Source organism: Barbus barbus, assembly GCF_936440315.1.
Source record: "Barbus barbus genome assembly, chromosome: 34".
In the NCBI taxonomy this organism is placed as follows: Eukaryota; Metazoa; Chordata; class Actinopteri; order Cypriniformes; family Cyprinidae; genus Barbus; species Barbus barbus.
The window spans coordinates 12,784,826-12,805,193 of NC_136762.1; the positions used below are offsets into that span (position 1 = coordinate 12,784,826).

Sequence of the window (20,368 nt, forward strand, 5' to 3'; positions counted from 1 at the left end):
CTGACATGTCTTGGTCTAATTGCCAATTGTCTTGACAAAGCAACTGCAGTTGGTTTGTGAATGTATACATGCAAACCAAAATGTTTCTCAAAATATGGGATCTGTGCATGAGGCCTTACAATGTGAATGTAGTAGTAGACCTGCCATTGTCATTAATATTAATCAAACAATATTTACAAGAAAAGGAGACAGCTGCCCTTAATTTATTCTATTCATTGCTTAGTCTTAATCTTAATTTAAACATTAATGCTTACTTGGGAAAAACATTTAGAAACACTGAAATGTCCTTGTTAAACTTATAATGAAATTTGTGATTTTAATTTAAATTTTTTATATTTAACTTTTTAATTTAGTTAGTGTGTTCAGTAGTAGCCTATATATGTTACTACAGAGTATATTTGTTCTAATGGAATTGATATGAAGTATTGTAAAATTACACTTGTATTGCTCTAGATTACAACATTTTGGTATCATGAATTTATTGCTTTTAAAACTCATTGGACACTAGGGAATCTGAGACCACCAGGTGTCTCACCCATCTGTTTTGCTCCTCCTCAGAGTTAAAGCTGCACAGAGCGAGCTTGGCACGCAGATACTGGCCGACTTTGAAGAGACTTTTCCTGCCCAGGGGTCAAAGGTACAGATGCAGTGCTCTGATGAAAAGATTATAAGTAATCACCTCTCAGTATTACTACAGAGTAAGTCTCTCTGTATCATTCCCGTGATACATTTAGTTTGATATTTACAGAAATCTGGAGGTCCTAGCATTGTTCTCAGAGATGCCTGCTTGGTGGCGAATGTCCTGGATCCTCGGATTAAGCAGGAGATCATCAAAAAGTTCATCAGGCAGCACCTTTCAGAATACTTAGTGCTCTTCCAAGAAAACCAGGATGTAAGTGAAACCTTGTGTGTCCTGTACATGCTGAAATTGTGCTATACTATCTCACTTACAGTCTGTGTTCTGAGTACAGGTGGCGTGGCTCGACAAGATAGATCGCCGCTATGCGTGGATCAAGCGTCAGCTTGTGGACTACGAAGAAAAGTATGGGCGAATGTTCCCAGAGGAGTGGTGCATGATCGAACGCATCGCTGTAGAGTTCTGTCATATCACCAGGTAACGATCAATCACCTCAGAGTAATGCTGCATTCACATAATGTTGGTTCTTCATTAGTTCTTGACCTGTGATAACCATTGATGTCATTAGTTATTCCATTTCCATCCACATTTTGAAAATATTGAGAGATAGAATGTTGGCTATAAATAAAATATTCATTATTCATATTTATTAATGTTTATTCAGATTTTTCATGTAAGAAATTCACAACTTGTATGTAAAAATAACTAGAATTGATCTTCTAATTACACAAACATTCTATGAAAGCTTAAAAAGCAAAAGCTATGAAAGCTTCCAAAATATTTTTAACTAAAGATGGTTACCCTTCTGTTCAACTTTGAGTACAGTAAGATTTTTATTTTTGTCTGAAAGAAATTAATAATATAATAATTGTAATAATATTTCAGTAATACAATATTACTGTTTTTACTGGAGTTTTGATCGAATAAATGCATCCTTGGTTAGACTAAGAGACTTCTTTCAAAAACATTTAAAATGGTTATATCTGTATGTATTATATATTATAATTGTATTTTATTAGTATTATTACTTTTATATACTTAATCCTCTCACATGTATTGAATGTAATTTATTTTTTTTTTAATTAAAAATAAAATATATATATATATATATATATATATATATATATATATATATATATATATATATATATTAATTAACAATTGTACCCGACTTCAAACTTTTGAACAGAAGTGTATATTGCTAGCTCTACATTTAAAAAATTTCCCTCAAATTTTTCTGTTTTTTAAAGTTAAAAGGAGAAATACTGAGTTGTAGGGCTGCAACTAACGATTATTTTAATAATCGATTAATCTGTCGATTATATTTTCGATTAATCGATGAATCGGATAAAAAACCCAAAAACAAGGCATTCATTTCCAACCCTTTATTCAAAAACAGAACTAAAATATTTAGAAAGTGCACAAACACATTGCTCCTTGAACATCCCAGAGCTGTTATAATAATAATAAAATAAAATAAAAATAAAATGGACTAACACAAAAAACATACACATGTATGCTTTATATCTGCCAAATATATAGACTTTTTTTTTTTTTAATAAAGTGCCACCTGAGCTGCCAGAACAACAGGGTGCGTGTCTAGAGCATTTTAAATGGGGGGGCCAGTCTGGGGCACTGCCTCAAAAGAGGGTGGCCGGGGGGAGGGGTTGGATACATGATTGTTAATAGGCCTATATTATATAGGCTATTAATTGCACAGTGTGAGATTCATTGGTCCTCACAGAACTTTGTGAGATCGCGATGAACAAAGAGTGACAGCTTTATTGGTTATGAGCGCTCTTTGCAAGCTTTCTAGGCAATCCATTTAAAATGTAGAACTTTGTTTTTTGCCCACACACACACGTGTTACAAAGTTTTCGGAATGACATCTGCATATTTATGCAGGATTCGCTCTTGAAGTATCAGCATATTGATAGCAATAGAAGGGACAAAATATGTGAAAATGTGCATTAAGAGAGCACCCCCACTTATTTCAGAAGCAGCCTTAGTGATTATTTCTGGAACCTGGTTGATATGCTTCTATAACTATATACAAAAACAACAAAATACAAATGCACTACATAAAATAATTTTATAAATGCATATTTACAATTTAAGCACTTAACTAAAATAAGTATTAATAAAATTAATAACTAGAGAAGTGAGAAAAGCCTACTCTTCACTTGAATTAGAAAAAAAAAGCTTTTCTGGTCTTCAGTGATGCGAGGATAACGTTTGAGCATACACACAATATCTGAGTGAGACCCGAGCCAATTCATAAAAGAACAATGTAGATTTAAAAGCACACGTCCAGTTTTGTGCGAGTGAAGGAAATCCGCTTGCGAGTGGATAGATGCGTGCTCGCGCATTACATGATCGCGTAACATTATGCGCTCTCGACATTTGTCATTTAGATCACCCTAAAATGCCTAAAATTAATAAAGAAGAGAAGTAAGCGGCCCTAGGTAGCTGACTACACATGCCAAGATACGCCAGATGCAGTTAGAAATTTACTAAAAACAAGCCTATCGCAAGACATCTGGTAGGGGGGGGGCACCTAACGACGTAGACACGCACCTGCAGAACAATAAATAATTTATAAAAAATAAAGAACAATACAAATCAGAAAATTTAACAGGATTTGTTTGAATGTCAGAACTTGTTCTCTACACTACACTGCAGGCGCACACACTCGCAGATGCACACACACACACACACACACACTTACTTTGTTCAGACACTTTGCATTGCAGTTAACACACTTTTTATGTTTATTTAGTGTGAAATGCTTCCACACCTTGGATGACTTGGGTCGCACGGATTTCTCTGCCTCCCATGTATCTTTCCTCTACCTCCGCTCGTTTTTTATTTTAGCTCCGCCCTGTCTATGAGGCGCCGAACTCTGCTAGCACCCGTGCGCGAGAGAGACCGAGTGTGTTCGCTCCGCGCTCAACTAAAGTTTTTTTTTTTTAATAATCAAACGTCTCCGCGTCGCGCGACACAACGAATCGATTATGAAATTCGTTGCCAACTCTTTTAGTAATCGATTTTTATCGATTTAATCGATTCGTTGTTGCAGCCCTACTGAGTTGTAGCATTTATGGTGATTTATATATTTTACTGTCTTCAGTAACAAAGCCAGACATATGTAAGCCAGGATACATTTTTGCGTAATGAGTGCTGCCATAGAAACAAATAATTTTTGAGTCTGGAGACATGAGCAGCTCTGAGTAGAGTTGTAATTACGGTAATTCCGACATGATGTGAGTGTACCATAAATCCTCATTATCTCCATTACCCCATAGAGAAAATACACCTGGGCTTTACATGTGCATTTAGTGGTTAGCTCGGAAGACTAGACATTAGGCAGCACACAAATATGGCATGATTTAGCAAAAGACATAATTGTGCGCAGTATGACATGAATGATTAGATGGAAAGGAACTGGTTACATGTCTGGGATTTCAGTAGTGGTATTGACAATCTAAAGTAGGCTATGTGTGTGTATGTGTGTTTTCTATAGTCGAATTCCTCTCAAGAGAGTCATTACCAAACCCTCAGTGCCTGGAAAGAATGTTTGAGGTCCGCTGTAATCCGATCTAATATATTTCTCTTTTTTGACAAAGCTTTATGTAAAAATGGATACACCACACCACCATCTTCTCCCTCCGTAGGCCGCATTCTTTTTCAAGCTGACAGTAACTGGATCTTGTCTTTTGAATACAACACTGATCCATTGTGGTTTCTTTTAACAGCCAAACCAGGCATCTGCACACACTGGCCTATAAAATCATTGACCTGAAGACTTAGTCCTTCTTGGCACGTTAGGTTTCGCTCACAACCTTTAGTCTATGTCTGTGTTTTGTGTGCTCATCAGAACGCATCTGGCCAAGCTGATGCGAACCCGTGCCAGGGAGATCGAGGTCAAGCTTTTGCTCTTTGCTATTCAGAGGACCACCAATTTCGAGGGACTGCTGGCTAAGCGCTTCTCGGGCTGCACCTTAAACGACGGGCCTGGGGTGAGGCCATACTTGCCTGTTTGCAGGCGAACACAAAAGGATTTTACTGGGGCGTGAACATTCTGGTAATCTGGCTTTTGTGTGATGTTTGTCTGTGTTTCCTTTGCTTTCTCAGCAGAAAAAACCTGAGATGCCTTTAGAACCAACAAACCCCTTTTTGGAAGACGAGTCAGGAGAGGACAACGTATCGGAAAAGGATGATGATTTGGATAGAGTGAGGCTGCTTAGCTTTGTTTGCACTCTGTTATGGAGGAATGACCACATTTGTACCATATGCAGTCTACTCCACCCATCTTCTGATAGAAATTGATACCGCATTTGGTGCCATTCCAACATGCAATTTACATTTCTTTCTAATGTAGTTTGATTTGACTCTCATCTGAACTATGGCCTGGATCAGGCGCATATTCTCTGGAATTGATGTTTAATGAAAACATTCAAGGCACCGTGTATTTACAAGTTTTATTTGCCTTCTATCAAACTCTTAACGTATACTTTAATATAACAGCTTGACTTTGGCTCAGTTATTGCATACTTATTTCCTTTTATCTTCAAATTCGCAATGATGGTCTCAGTATCAGGCGTTGTAAGAACATTTCTGATGATTTGGGTTCCTCAGAAGTCCACCGTTATCACTGTGGTGTTTCGCAATTGAATTTCCTTCTACTTTCTCCATCACACTGGTGCGACTGTAGCACATGTTAGGCTTATTATCGTTAAGTAAAACTAAAACCAGAAAAAGCATTTTCATTATTTGAAATAAAATAAACATAAATGGAAATAAAATAAAATAAAAAATATATACTTAAACTCACTTTATTTTATCTGGCTGCAAAGGCAACATTTCCCATTTTCATTCAGTTTATAAAAATGAACAAAAATATACAGACATTAGAAAAAAATAATATATTTATTTTTTCATCTTATTTTATCAAACTGATTTTTAGTATTTTCTGTAGTCTTATTTCATTTTTTGTTTAACTTTAAAGGGTTAGTTCACCCCAAAATGAAAATTATGTCATTAATTACTCACCCTCATGTCGTTCCAAACCCGTAAGGCCTTCGTTCATCTTCGGAACACAAATTAAGATATTTTTGATGAAATCTGAGAGCTATCTGACCCTCTATAGACAGCAACGCAACTGAAATGTTCCCAGGTCCAGAAACGTAGTAAATACATCGGTAAAACAGTCCATGTGACATCAGTGGCTCAACTTCAGTTTTGCGACGCTACAACTGAAGTTTCTAATGTAGGCAGAGGGTCTACATTATTTGATAATCATAATTTGATTATTTACATACATTATATTTTGCTCTTTACAGCCAAAGAAGCCGAAGGCTCCAGACAATCCCTTCCACGGCATTGTGTCCAAGTGCTTTGAGCCTCATCTCTACGTTTACATCGAGTCGCAGGATAAGTGAGTGGAATTTGCTTTAACATTGTGCACAATCATATCAAATGAGTCACACAATAAGAAGTCCAGTCATTTAAGGGTCCTCCTCACCAACCCCCATTTTTGATGCACTTGGTTTGTGATCTTCCCTTTCTTGTACCCCCCTTTTTAGTAGTTCCCTTGTCTGACTCTCTCCGCCTCGCCACTGAGGCAAAAATGGTTCCCATTAGCCGTTAACCACACATGCTGCAGACAGCCTGAAAACAGCAGCTGATTTCTTTCTTTACTTGTCTTTTCTCATTCTTTACCTCTCGTTTTCCTGCTTACCCTCTCTCTAAACCCACGAGGCTTCCAAGAAAAGGGCTTCTTGTACAGACCCTTCTCTGGCCCATGTAACACTCCGTTGGCACTGCCTAAAGCAGAATGACCTTTCTGTTAACAATGGCTTGCATTATACCAGTTCACGCTGACCTGCCTGGCATGAGAGTGTCCACATTCTTTTCTTGGGGTTAGCATTTATCTGATTACGGTGCTGAGAGAGATGGCCTATTTACTGACCTGACAATACATTGCTGTTCAAAGCAAGTTTAACACATTGAGATTTCAGTCATAGTTAGATATGTGTTAGCTTTCTATAGTTAGCTTTCACTTTGTTTTTGTGTTTATATATATTTTTGCAAATTTGACTGCTAATTTGACAAACTGTTACCAAGTTTTTTTTTTTTTTTTTTTTTGAAAATATTTTTAGTAGTTTTTCCAACAAAAACAGTGTCCTTCAAATGGGTTCCCCAAAAACTTTGCAGATATTTATTTTATTTTATTATATTTTAATTTAAATTTAAATAATTTCTTAATTTAAATACTTTATTCCCCTAAAAAGGTCAACCTTGCAAATGGTTTGCAAATTAGTTTTAATGTTGAAACTAAGCACTACTGAACACATTCATAACATCTAGAACTTAACCCATCCAGGTGTCTTTTGATAATAAAATAAATAATGACCACAGATTTATAAATGAATTAATAAAATAATAAAATAAAATGACCATTTAAAATCTTGCATTATTATTTTTTTTAAAGTTCTGTATAATGTTTTTTTTTTTTTGCCATGTTTAAATCCATTTCACAGAATTATGAAGATTTTACCCCAAATAGTGCAGGAAATGCGGCTAAAGTCTGCGAATTCCATCTAGGCCTACTATCATTAATCTTTTTGTTTTCTGTCTTAGAAATCTTGGCGAGCTGATCGACCGTTTTGTTGCTGATTTCCGGGCACAGGGTCCCCCTAAATCAGGTACAGATGAGGGAGGCGCTGTGCTCCCCAGCTGTGCAGATCTCTTCGTTTACTACAAGAAGTGTATGGTCCAGTGCTCACAATTGAGCACCGGAGAGCCCATGATTGCTCTGTCCACGATCTTCCAGAAGTATCTGCGCGAGTATGCCTGGAAGATCCTCTCTGGGAACCTACCAAAGTGAGTCGAGCCACCTGACTGCTCCTTTTTTTTTTTTTTTTACTTTCTCCCTTTTTATAGTTAAAGTTTAATCCTCCTAGTCACTGGGGCTTTTATTTGGGGTGTTATTCTGTGGTGATGCTGGAGAGGAGAGTGAATGGTCGTCTCTGTGTGGTCGCATTTGTGGGGTTTCTCTCTGCCACTCTTCAAAGGAAGAAAAATCCCCACCCGTCGCGTTGTGTGGTTTACCCCGTATTGTCTTTGGGAGTTTCAAAAAAGATCTTTGTTTTGGAGAAGCTGTCTTGTGGTTTCCATGCAGTCTTTCTTGTGTTTCTTTTAGCGGGAGGGCCGGAGGGTTGAGTTAGGGTGCTTTGGTAACTATGTTTGTGCATGTTTGCATGCAGGACCAGCACCAATAGTGGTGGTCTAACCATCAGCAGCCTGCTGAAGGAGAAAGAGGGATCAGAAGTGGCCAAGTTTACAATGGAAGAGCTGTGTCTTATTTGCAGCATCTTAAGCACAGCTGAATACTGCCTGGCTACCACGCAGCAGGTGACCCACCACACATGCTTCATTCACATGGTACAAATTAATAGTTTTTTTTTTTTTTTTTTTTAAATAATGCAAATGTCCTATATCATGTCCACAGCTGGAGGATAAGCTCAAGGAGAAGGTGGACAAGTCCCTAATGGAGAGAATCAACTTAACTGGGGAGATGGACACCTTTAGCACGTAAATACGTCACACTAATTGACCCTCAATGCTAAGTAAAAACATATTTGCCCAAGGAAATTAATTACTAGTAATTAAGAAATGTTCCCATGAATCTCTCTGTTTGGCAGGGTTATCTCAAACAGTATCCAGCTCTTGGTTCAGGACCTGGACGCTGCATGTGATCCAGCCCTCACAGCTATGAGCAAGGTACTCTATCAGTACCAAAGCAGTTATCAGATATTAAAGTTTTGATAGTTTAATTTATCATACCTGCTGATATATTTTAAGTGAGATTCTCATTTCCTGGATTTTTAAGTTTTAAATCACATTTGCTTTTATCTAAAACTCACTTAAAGTTAATCTATAACACTAATATTTTAATAAGAATGTTCAGTGTAATATTTAGCAAATCTCAAAATGATTATCCATTTCCATATTCTACATTAGAATGTTGTGATGCCTAAATGATTATTTAAAAAATATTTTTACAAAATAATACAAATAATTTTGATATCGGCTATTTATCGGTTATCGGCCATAACATGAAAATAATTTGGCTTATCAGTATCAGGCAGAATGTTTTGTAATTTATTTTTATATTTTATGCTTTTATTTAAATTTCAGATGTGCTTTTATTAGTTTATGATTTTGTTTAGCCTTAACTTTTATTTTAGTTTACGTTTAGTAATTTTAGTGCTTCAACATACTTTTTTTTAAAATTATTATTCTAGTTTCCAGTGTTGTCATTTTGTGTTTTCCATATAATATTTGTTTTTTTATTTCCACTTATTTCAGTTTTTAATAATTTTAGTTTTAGTTCACAGTAACGTTTGACAGTGTCTTCAGGATTTATACTAGCCTTGAAGTTGACTTTGTGTATGTTTGTACAGATGCCATGGCAGAGTGTGGAACATGTGGGAGACCAAAGCCCATATGTGACCTCTGTAATCATGCACATCAAACAAAATGTGCCCATCATTAGAGACAACCTGGCCTCCACCCGTAAATACTTCACCCAATTCTGCATTAAGTTCACCAAGTCAGTACTGCAGCCACTCACTAATCAGTGCAACAAAAGCTCTTTCATAACACAGCGTTTGCTAAACTCCTACTGACTGTTGTACTTTCATCCATTTGTTTCAGCTCCTTCATTCCAAAGTTCATCAACCACCTGTTCAGGTGTAAGCCAATCAGCATGGTTGGAGCAGAGCAGGTAGGTAAAGATTCAGACACTGGGATGTTTGGGTTTCATGGACCTTCAGAACACATGACCTTATTTTCTTTCTTCTGAACAGTTACTCCTGGACACGCATTCCCTCAAGACCGTTCTTCTAGACCTCCCTTCCATTGGCTCTCAGGTGGTCCGTAAAGCCCCGGCCAGCTACACCAAAATAGTGGTTAAAGGAATGACTCGAGCGGAGATGATCCTCAAGGTGGGAAGCTTACGTACATTCACGGCCATTAAACATTTGAGAATTCACTCACCCGATTCTGTTTTAAACAGGCCTCCCTGATGAGAAGCTCAATACAGGAAAGTCTTTAATGATCAGCTGCTCATAAAGCTCTGCATGGTGCAGCATTTGGTTGGATTTATTTACTAAGCTGTGTGCGTCTGGTTTAATGAGCTCTCTCTTAGAGACAGGAAGTGCTCACATGCCTTGGCTTTCCTGCCTGCAGCCTTTAGCCATCCACAGTTTAATAATCCTCACTCATACTCTAGATCTCTACTTATATTTGCTTATAGAATTGTAGCATACAGAGGGGTTCAGACTTGTCCACTTTTTATAATATTTTTCTATCTGAAGTTTTTTCTAACTACAAATTAATTTCACTCTCTGACAGTAGGTGGCACTAAAGCAGGAAAACCCTGGTTACCCTGGTACAAAAATGCTGTTCACCTTTCTTTTTTTGACACCTGCTTGTCATGGAGGAGAAACAAAGTCAAATAGTATATACAACTTTTCAAACAGCTGTTCAAATTTGAGATTCTTTCATGATGACGTTTATCAAACAACCTTAAATACAACAGTACAGAGACAACAAAGATTGTCAATTATTCATTGTCATAGTTCATTGTCAATTAGTGAAACAGTCTGTTCGTAGTTGTAGTTTTGTGTGACAGCTGCGTCTCCAGGAACATGACCAAAAGGCTGAATCCTATTGATTGGCTATTTTTCTCTTCTTAAAGCGATGGAAAAGAGGTGAAAACACCTTTCCATAAAAATCTGTTGCATTGATGGCATGCATATGTTCATATCTGTCTGAATAGATGCATTAAAATCCATTTAGTCTAATTAAAATATTTATCGCACCAGATTTTTGCATCAAATGCTCATCTTGGTGTGAACAGGACTTAAACCCCTTTTAAGATAAAAAATATTGTCACCCAAAAAGTGCAGGGATGAATATTGTTCATTGAATAAAATAAATATTGAATAAAACTTGGGGTGAATGATGATTTTTCATCCAATTATGCATCTAGTTTTCATAAATGGTCCAGGAAGGCTGACAAATGTAGTTTTGAACAATAGAGTATGTCTACATAAATTCAGAAGCAAAAGAAAAGTCATGTTTTCCATGAAATGTCCCCTTTAATATTATGTGTAGACAGATGTTCTGGTTGGACGTTTGAGCTATCAAATACAACAGGAGGAATGGATGGCTTGTGCCTCTGTGGATCTTCCACCCACCTTCTTCTCCCTGACCCCTATCTCCAGCCATGCACATGCTCCACAGGCTTTTATTAGACTCTCCGGGGCTTTCCTGCTTCTGGTCTTTTAACTGCTTGGAATTCAGCCTTAATCCACCTAATGCACAAACTGGGTTCAGCTTTAATTGTGCAAGATCATGCAAAGATCATTTAGGAAGGACGAAAAACACTATAAGAAAACATGGGCCACTTTGAAAAGTCTTAAAGAAATAGATCATGCTCTTAATGCTAGAGTCCAATATCAACTAATATTTTTTTTTAGTAAATTGTGCTGATTCAAGTTCTCTTAGGAAATGATATTACTCTGTAAAAACTTTTGAAGAAAGTCAAACATGAATCCTTTTTAAAGTTTTTATCAAGAGCAACTTTATATAGGTTTTTGATTTGCTCTTTCATACTATTTCAACTTGTTGCTCGCCATCGAAATAGCTAAGGAAACTGGCGTGGCTTTAAAAAACTAATCAACTTAAAGCGATAGTTCACCTAAAAATAAAAATTCTATCTTCAGTTATTCACCTTCAAGTTTTTCCAAACCCATAAGACTTTTGTCCATCTTTGAAACACAAATGAATATATTTTTAATGCCATAAATAAGGCTATTTACTTGATGGTCAAGAATAAACCTCATTGGTTCTCACAGAAGAACAAATTACTTTGGTTCTCGTGTATCGTGCAAGCACATTTCAGCTTCTGTTTACTATATTCGATGAGCTCTATGCATGTGTGTTGATCAATATTTATATGTGAATAAAAGCCTACATTAATTTGGATTCATTAGTAAACTTTAATTGGTGGAACAGGAAACCTCTAAGGTTTCCTTAAAAATATATTCATTTGTGTTTCAAAGATGAATGAAAGTCTAATGGGTGAGTAATTGATTTTAGGTGAACTATCCCTTTAATGGCCAAGTTCTCAAAGAGTTATCTTTGTGCTTTGTTTCTCTCTAAATAAGCCCTAATTGATCTGACCATAACTTCAGCAGCCAAATTTGACAATACAACTCAAATTTGATGAACTCATGACCAGCAGCCATTCATTGACACTTGAAGGTCTGCTTAAGAAACCCATCCTTGATCTTGACTTGCATATGGTGGGTCTTTAAAATCTGTTTAGTATTTAATGTTTGGCTTTGTTGGGCCCCAGGTGCCTCTCAGGTAATTACATACATCTTCATCAGCATTTTGCTCTGCGGTTCCTGGAAGAGCTATTCATACTTCAGTACACTCCTTAACATCAAGGCTTCTGCTGCCATGTGGCCAAACAAATCCGCATGGGTTATTTTTTGTTCTGATTAGTGGAATAAGGGAAGTCGTGGCCTAATGGTTAGAGAGTTGGACTTGTAATCCAAAGGTTGCGGGTTCGAGTCTCGGGCCGGCAGGGATTGTAGGGGGGGAGTGAATGTCCAGCGCTCTCTCCACCCTCAATACCACGACTGAGGTGCCCTTGAGCAAGGCACCGAACCCCCAACTGCTCCCCGGGCGCTGCAGCATAAATGGCTGCCCACTGCTCCGGGTGTATGTTCACGGTGTGTGTGTGTTCACTGCTGTGTGGGTGCACGTTGGATGGGTTAAATGCAGAGCACGAATTCCGAGTATGGGTCACCATACTTGGCAGTACTTCACTTCACTTATAATAGCACAGCCGTTTGCCACCTCAGTCTCGCTTTGTCATCGTTGTTTCTTAATCGTTGGTGAATTACATCAGTCAAGTGCGACACCCATTAAGCAGTTTATGGGTGAAATGGGACCTTCATTGCTGGTGATGGCTTGGCTGTCCACATGACGCTCATTACAGGGTAAACGCGGAGAGTAATCTTTTAAAGATGTCTTCACTTTTTCTCTCTTTCCTTGGCTGGGAATGGGTTCCTGCCCATCCTAGGGCCCAAACCTCAGAGAGATGTGAAGCTGAAGGAGGCAGCGCGAGCCAAGCATGCTGCTGCTGCTGCCTGTGAGACGTGGCTGTTTTCCACAGTCTTCTTTTTTTTTTTTTTTTTCTTTCTTGCCTGTCTCCCTCTTACCCCCCCCCCCCCCCCCCCCCCCCATTGTGGCTCTTTTGGAAATGAACGGAAAGGAAGGCATTCTCCACCTCCTCTCGTTTTCTCTATTCTTTCTTTCTCATTTACGAGGTAACTACAACAAGCCTCCTCAAGGCTTTTCCTTGGCCTGTCTCCAGGACGGTCGCTAAGTAAATCACTCTGTGGTAAGGAAGGAACGTTCAGAATTCAAGACCATCCAAAGTGTTCCGTGTCCCACTTTGCTTTGACCCTTATCCACATATCCTGTCTTATGCCTTCAGGTACTGAGAGTAAAAGGAAAAGAAAGAATAATGGGTATTGTATAAAGGGAAATGTTGCACAGGATGCTGATTAAAATACCCCCCCCCCCCCCCAGTCGTATCTGTCAGCCATGCGTTCTTCTGCCCTCTTACAAATCTAAATAGTTGCAAGATATACAGTTAAACACTTTTTTTTTTTTCTCCCACCCTTGGAGGGAAAAGGAACAGATTCACAATGCAGGCCTGTACCCCATTTAACCTCTTTTTACTGCTCAATTGAGACTCATTATACCCCACAAAAAATTACCGGTGAGGCTAATTCAGCTTCATTCAAGCATAGAGTAATTACGCTGTTAAAAATAGACACTTCAAGTTTTTGTCTTTTGTTTAGTGTTTTATCTATCAGATCGTTGTATTTTCTTGTCTCCTGTTCCCAGAGCGGTGGGTCTCATGTGGTAATGTTTCATTTTTGAGAGTTTGGAGAACCCAGCTGGAGTTTAGATGACTTGTTTCTCCTTACCTCTTAGGTGGTCATGGCCCCTCATGAACCGTCTGTGGTCTTTGTGGACAACTACATCAAGCTCCTTGCTGACAGCAATCCTGAGACGTTCCAGAAGATTCTAGATCTGAAGGTAAGTTTGTTTTATTTGCATCAGGGAAATCGTCCTCATATTTCATGAGATCTCATCACCAGTAAATCAGGGTTCCCACATAAAAGTTGTTTTAAAATTGTTAAAATCATATATATTAGTGCAGTCAGATCGATTAATAGCAATAAATCACATTCAAAATAACTTCTTTTTTTTCATAATATACAGGTGCATCTCAGAAAATTAGAATATGGTGAAAAAGTTCATTTTTTTCTTGTAACTTATTTCAAAAAATGAAACTTTCATATATTTTAGATTACATGTAAAGTAAAACACTTCAAAAGTTTTTTGTTTTAATTTTGATGATTAGAGCTTACAGCTAATGAAAGTCAAAAATCGGTATCTGAAAATATTGGAATATTTACATTTAAAGTCCTAAAACTCCTAAACTCTAACTCTGTGTCCTAACATCTCACGACTCCATGTAAATATCAATATATGAATAAGCTACTCATAATTTTTCTCTACCTCATATTGCTGCTATTTAAATACCCTGTACAACTTTTTTGCACATTCCTCTTTATTACTATTTAAGTCAACAACATACTGGCCTGCACATTTATATTTATATCTATATTTTTTTATCTTTTATTTTATTCTCTTAATATTTGTATTCTATATAATTGCACTGTCCTTGGAGCGGACCTGACCTATATTTCACTGCTGGTTATACTCTGTATAATTGTGTATGTGACAAATAAAAAATCTTGAATCTTAAAGTCTGTGTAAAGTGATATTAAAATGTGTTCTGAGTTTGTCACACAACAGAAAAATGTGTTATTAACCACCCAGCCAAATTTGAATGATAAAAAAAAAATGCAAAGTAAGTAAAATAAGTTATCAAAATCTTTGAAAAATAAGCAGGACTCTCTGCTCTCAAACGCTGAAACCACGCCCACTCGCGGGAAAGCGGCCGCTAAAACCTGAACGGATGCTACTGATACTACCTCTAGTAGCTTAATTGGATTTATACAGCCATACATGTTTGAGCGTGCAAGTTCATTATTTAATTTTAGACGCGCATCAGTGCTGCAGTGAGTTGAAACCTTCTCGTCGTCAAGGTGAGCGCGGTTCATGGTTGCTTAGCAACGGCAAACTCCACGAGAGCGCAAGCTCCGGTGCGCTTTGAAAGAAGAGAAAGCAGTACAGCTCGCGTTTCTAGATGTGAATTGTAAACGCTCCATGTTTTTAAATTGTGTGTATTCTGCCACATATTGATGTCTCTGGGCTAAGACCCGGGTATCCATTCACCCTAGAACCGTCACTGCCCATAATCTGTATATCTAACATCACAGACATTCAAAAAGACAAACTAAGAACTTGACCTCTCAGCGTAGTTATTATAGTGTTAGGGGTTTTAGCCCCGCCCAAAAAATCCTGAACACAAAATTGGTGAAAAACGGTTTAACTTCACAATTAAGTACTACATAGTTCAAAGTCTTTGTAATGTGTTTCAGCAATACATTTCTAACATTTGTAATGTGTTTAGAAACAATTCTAAGAATTCTCTTTACACAGACTTTAAGTTTCAATAAATGACCATCCATACAGTATAAATTCTGGGTATCTCTTGTTCTTTGAAACCACAATAATGGGGAACACTGCTGACTTGGCAATGATCCAGAAGACGATCATTGACACCCTCCACAAAGAAGGGTGGCTGTTTACAGAGTGCTGTATCAAAGCATATTAAATGCAAAGTTGACTGGAAGGAAGAAATTGGGTAGGAAAATGTGCACAAGCAACAGGGATGACTGCAAGCTTGAGAATACTGTCAAGCAAAGCTGATTCAAACACTTGGGAGAGCTTCACAAGGAGTGGACTGAAGCTGGAGTCAGTACATCAAGAGTCTCCATGTTCAGACGTCTTCAGGAAAAGGGCTACCAAGCCACTTCTGAACCAGAGACACCGTCAGAAGCATCTTACCTGGGCTACGGAGAAAAAGAACTGGACTGTTGCTCAGTGGTCCAAAGTCCTCTTTTCAGATAAAAGTAAATTTTCAGTAAAAACATCAAGGTCTGGAGTCTGGAGGAACACTGTAGAGGCACAGAATCCAAGCTGCTTGAAGTCCAGTGTGAAGTTTTCGAAGTCAGTGATGATTTGGGGTGCCGTGACGTCTGCTGGTGTTGGTCCATTGTGTTTTATCAAGTCCAAAGTCAATGCAGCCATCTACCAGGAGATTTTGGAGCACTTTATGCTTCCATCTGCTGACAAGCTTTATGGAGATGCTGATTTCCTTTTCCAGCAGGACTTTAGAACCTGCCCACAGTGCCAAAACCACTTCCAAGTGCTTTGCTGACCATGATATTATAACCCCATATGGAATCTATGGGATATTTTCACGGAAAAGGTGAGAAACAGTGGATCCAACAATACAGATGAGCTGAAGGCTCAATAGTGCCTCAGCAGAGCCACAGGCTGATCGCTTCCATGCCACACCTCACTGATGCTGGAGTTTGTGCTAAAGGAGCCCCGACCAAGCATTGAGTGCATAAATGAACATACTTTAAAGCACTTGAACTTTTCTGTTTTGCAAATCCTTTTTTTGATTGATCTTAGGAAATATTCTAATATTTTGAGATACTTAATTTTTGACTTTCATGAGCTGTAAACTCTAATCATCAAAGTTAAAACAAAAAAACTTTTGAAATGTTTTACTTTACATGTGATGAATCTTAAAATATGTGAAAATTTCACTTTTTGAAATGTTACAAGAAAAAATGAACTCTTTCCTGACCCTGAACTTTTGAATGATAATGTATAATGTTAGGTTAGGGTTAGGGCTTTCCATTTCAGATAAATAAAACAGTACTGAAATATTGTGTGTGCGTGTAATTTAATATTTGATTTTGAATTTGGTGAATAAATTATATGCCCAATTTGTGAGCAGATCATTCTGTTGATTCGGGTCAGGTCTAACTGATTTATCAGAGAATCAAAATGACTTCATTGGTCAAAAGTGTCTACCTCTTTCCCCTCTCAATCTATAGGGTCTGAAGCGGAGTGAGCAGAGCACCATGCTGGAGCTGTTCAGACAGAGGTTGTCTAATCCGCCATCAGGGCCAGACGGTGGCCCATCATTGTCCTTCAGTGCCCCCACCCCTGAGCAAGAATCTTCCCGTATCCGCAAACTGGAAAAGCTGATCAAAAAGAGGATTCAGTAAATCAGAAGGAACTTCATTCCCATCAATATACTAATGTGAGCGCTCTGTCTGGATATTTAGTACGGCCTGACAACATGTCTCCACTCCAGTTTTAACATGCTGAAAGTGGTGTGTAAATAGTACTGCTATGTCTTCTGTATGTTCTCTGACAAATCATGGTTTAACTTTGTGGCTTTTATGACTTGCATCACTATGAGCCTTATGATTCAAGTCCTTTCCTGAACCTCAACACATTACTGGCATGTATGAGTCATTTTGCCATTTTCCCCCCTTTTTTCCTCCACTTTACAACACTAATACCCATAGTGTCATTTACTTTGCACATTTCTCTGAAATATGCTTGCACTTAAAGCACAACAGAGGGCAGTGTGGCTCAGAAAAGTAACCTGCTGCTTTTCTGGCACAAAGTCTTCTCTACTGGGATTTCAACATCAAGATGATTTAAAGCCAACGTTTTTGTAATTGTCCCCTTCACTATAACAGTAAACGGCTGTGTGGACCTTGGCTGTTGCTCTGGGTAAAGGTGTCTGTGGAGTAGGGGAGTGAGATCTCAGGTGCTCCACAACAGAGGAGCTTGGGATTTCTTGTCTCCTGCTGAAATGATAAACCAGTTGTTTTGGCTTTTGAAATGCTTTCCCAGGTTTAGGTGAAAAAAGAAACATATTGTAGATGTTTTAATCCTACAGGAGCTGTAAGGAAGAAATATTTACCACCCGCTCTTTCCCATGGTCGACATATTTTCTCTGCGAACAATAACTGTAGTTCATGGGAAATTATTGGAATGCAGAAATATTTGTGTGCACACTGAGGATACATTCTTTTACTTTGCGTCATCTGCTGTTCACTTTGTGTATAGGAAGTATTTTGTTTTTGTCTATTGACAAGTTATTTTATAGTCCTTTTAATAACTCTGGAATCGGCTTACTGTAATCTTAATCATTTATCCATCGTCACCCTCTTTTTCATAATTGTTTATTCTCTGCACATGGCTTTGTACTTGTTAAAAGGCCTCAACAGCAGTGCATATCAAAGCTAAAGCGTTTGCAATGAATGTATGATTTGTTGATGTATGATGGGCTATTGTAATGTTTGATTGCAATATTATTTGCATTGATTTCTGCTGTGATTATACTGTTGATTGCTTAAAATGAAAACATTCCTGCCTTCTGTGAATAGGACAGCATCTTTTTAATATCAACTGCAGATATAAATTCTTGTCAATAAAAATCTGTTGACTCTATTGACTTTGACAAAACTGTTGTTTTTGACATTTTATGTATGATTGATATATGAATGGACGGATAGACTGATGAATGGATGATGAATGAATGGATGGATGGATGAACAGATGAATTGATAATGAATGAATGGATAATAGATGTATAGACAGATACATAGCTGAATGGACAAATTGATGGATGGAAGGGTGTACGGGTGGATCTATAGATTGATAATCGGACGATAGATAGATGAATGGACGGATAGATGGATGGATAGATAGTTTTCTCTTTTTTCTTTTCTGATTTTTAGCTCGACTTGTTTCTAAGCTTGCTGTAAAGTTGGCCTGTGTTTAAAGGGAGGGCCTCCTGACTCTTTCTAATTGGGACTCCAATCAGCAGTGGGAGGCAGTTTTAAAGGCGTCTCCCTTCTTGCTGGCGCTTGTAAAACAATGAAAGTCTTTGAGTGTGGACAATTTTGAATGCAGGCAGGCTGACAAGCGGGGAAACTTTGGTTACCTTCCCCGGCGATGACCCCCTGACTGAATGCGCTCAAGAGCGAAGTCAGGGAGCTTTCCATTTGCTTATATATATATATATATATATATATATATATCCATTTGAACTTGGCGACAACAAACACATTTGCAGCTTCTTCAGATCTGCGTTTCAAAGTCTCGGAGGAAACGGGAGCGGTGAGCCAGCGCCACGAAACGGATTATCGACGGTCGTTCACGGCATAACACAGCTGGTTTGCTTTACACGAACCGCCTGGGTCACCGTTAAACCGGGTTGCCCGCAAGAATAACAGAGAACGACAATTTTGCACATAATTTGATTAAACTGCATTATTTGAAGAGCTTGTGGAATTAGCCCGCAAGTGTTGAGCAACTTTAAAAGCAATGGTGGGAAGACTAAACTTGCGGAATGTGTGTGACGATGATCCGCTGGATATGAATTTGAAAGCTGATCGGCCGCTGGACAGTCCGGACTCCGGTCTGCCTCCGAGTCCGAGCCCGAGCGTTTGGTTACTGCAGGGCACCGGGGCTGGAACCCCGCTTACAGAAGACGAGAACAGAGGGACAGCTGTGGTATGATTTCTTGCTGCAAATCTATGACATTTAATAGTAGGCTACATTAAATATTTATATGAATGAATATAAAAATTATTTAAATTTAATAAAAATAAAAATTTTTGCGAAATATTTGTTTTTATTTTAAATATTACAATTTTAGTTTATTTTGTTTTTTCTGTTTGTATATATATATATATATATATATATATATATATATATATATATATACACGCATAAAGATTTAATTTGTATTTACTGTACATGTTGCTTAAATATTTTTTAATTTATAAAGATTTGTTTATTTATTAGTTATTCATAAAGCAATCCTTAAAATAAATCTTAATTACAGGTTCCTAATAATCGCCAGTTGCATGCATTGTCCTATGGAGAAGGAATTGAACTTCATCCTCTGCCATTGAAAGAAATAAGGTGAGTTTTTATTTATTTTTTACTGTAACACTATCGCATGATTTTTGGATTTGGGTGATTTACACTGGGCAGGTGCAGTTCAGATGTAGCACTGACTTGTTACACGTGTTCTTACAGATACACGTCGTCAGTACGTTATGATTCAGATCGGCACTTCATACAGGACGTGACCCTGCAGCCCAAGGGTTTGGGTCTGGAGATGTGCAGCCAGACGGTGTTGGCCCTGCCTCAGAGCACCTGGAGACATTACAAGACCCAGCTGGAGTTCCAGCCCCGTCAGCGGGTGCAGCGCTACCAGAGCACCACTATAGTGTACCCCAAACACACCCGGACCTTCTACACCACCCAGCTCAAATATGATGGCCACAAGCTGACCAAGCGCTTCTTCTCTGCTGTAGAGCTGCAGGCTTCTGATTGCCAGGCTGCTCTTTGAAAGACACTCAGGCATCTGTGCCTGGCATTACACCCCCATATGCACCAATTATAAACCACTGCCTGCATTCATTGAGTCCCAAGAGGAAAAAAAGGAAACTCGGACTGAAATTGTTCCCAGTTGGAAAGGGGATCCCTAGACAGATGTGCAGTTTTAGTTTGTTTTAAGGAGAGTAAGCAACTGTGTTGCTCTGTTTGAAG

The 20,368-nt window shown here is 38.2% G+C and overlaps 2 protein-coding genes across 3 annotated transcripts in view; both read left to right on the forward strand.

Moving 5' to 3' along the window:
- The window catches only part of LOC306853976 (vacuolar protein sorting-associated protein 53 homolog), a 28,319-nt gene extending 10,055 nt beyond the window's left edge, over window positions 1-18,264 (forward strand). The window contains exons 8-22 of one of the 2 annotated variants that reach the window (XM_079391718.1): window positions 559-637; window positions 749-892; window positions 972-1,114; window positions 4,515-4,656; window positions 4,772-4,870; window positions 5,980-6,074; window positions 7,280-7,522; window positions 7,906-8,053; window positions 8,151-8,233; window positions 8,344-8,422; window positions 9,106-9,254; window positions 9,359-9,428; window positions 9,511-9,648; window positions 13,727-13,831; window positions 16,840-18,264. In XM_079391718.1, coding sequence (XP_079247844.1) covers window positions 559-637; window positions 749-892; window positions 972-1,114; window positions 4,515-4,656; window positions 4,772-4,870; window positions 5,980-6,074; window positions 7,280-7,522; window positions 7,906-8,053; window positions 8,151-8,233; window positions 8,344-8,422; window positions 9,106-9,254; window positions 9,359-9,428; window positions 9,511-9,648; window positions 13,727-13,831; window positions 16,840-17,013 — 1,891 coding nt within the window. In that variant the 3' untranslated portion in view covers window positions 17,014-18,264. The remainder of the gene's footprint in view (window positions 1-558; window positions 638-748; window positions 893-971; window positions 1,115-4,514; window positions 4,657-4,771; window positions 4,871-5,979; window positions 6,075-7,279; window positions 7,523-7,905; window positions 8,054-8,150; window positions 8,234-8,343; window positions 8,423-9,105; window positions 9,255-9,358; window positions 9,429-9,510; window positions 9,649-13,726; window positions 13,832-16,839) is intronic. The other variant, XM_079391719.1, reaches the window with a different exon arrangement.
- Window positions 18,265-19,132: 868 nt separating this feature from the next.
- On the forward strand, window positions 19,133-20,368 carry LOC306854626 (refilin-B-like; the record flags this gene model as incomplete). The annotated part of the gene is made up of 3 exons (XM_079392791.1): window positions 19,133-19,321; window positions 19,656-19,735; window positions 19,853-20,368. 3 exons carry the CDS (start codon window positions 19,133-19,135, stop codon window positions 20,166-20,168), a joined length of 585 nt encoding a protein of 194 aa, XP_079248917.1. The 3' UTR covers window positions 20,169-20,368.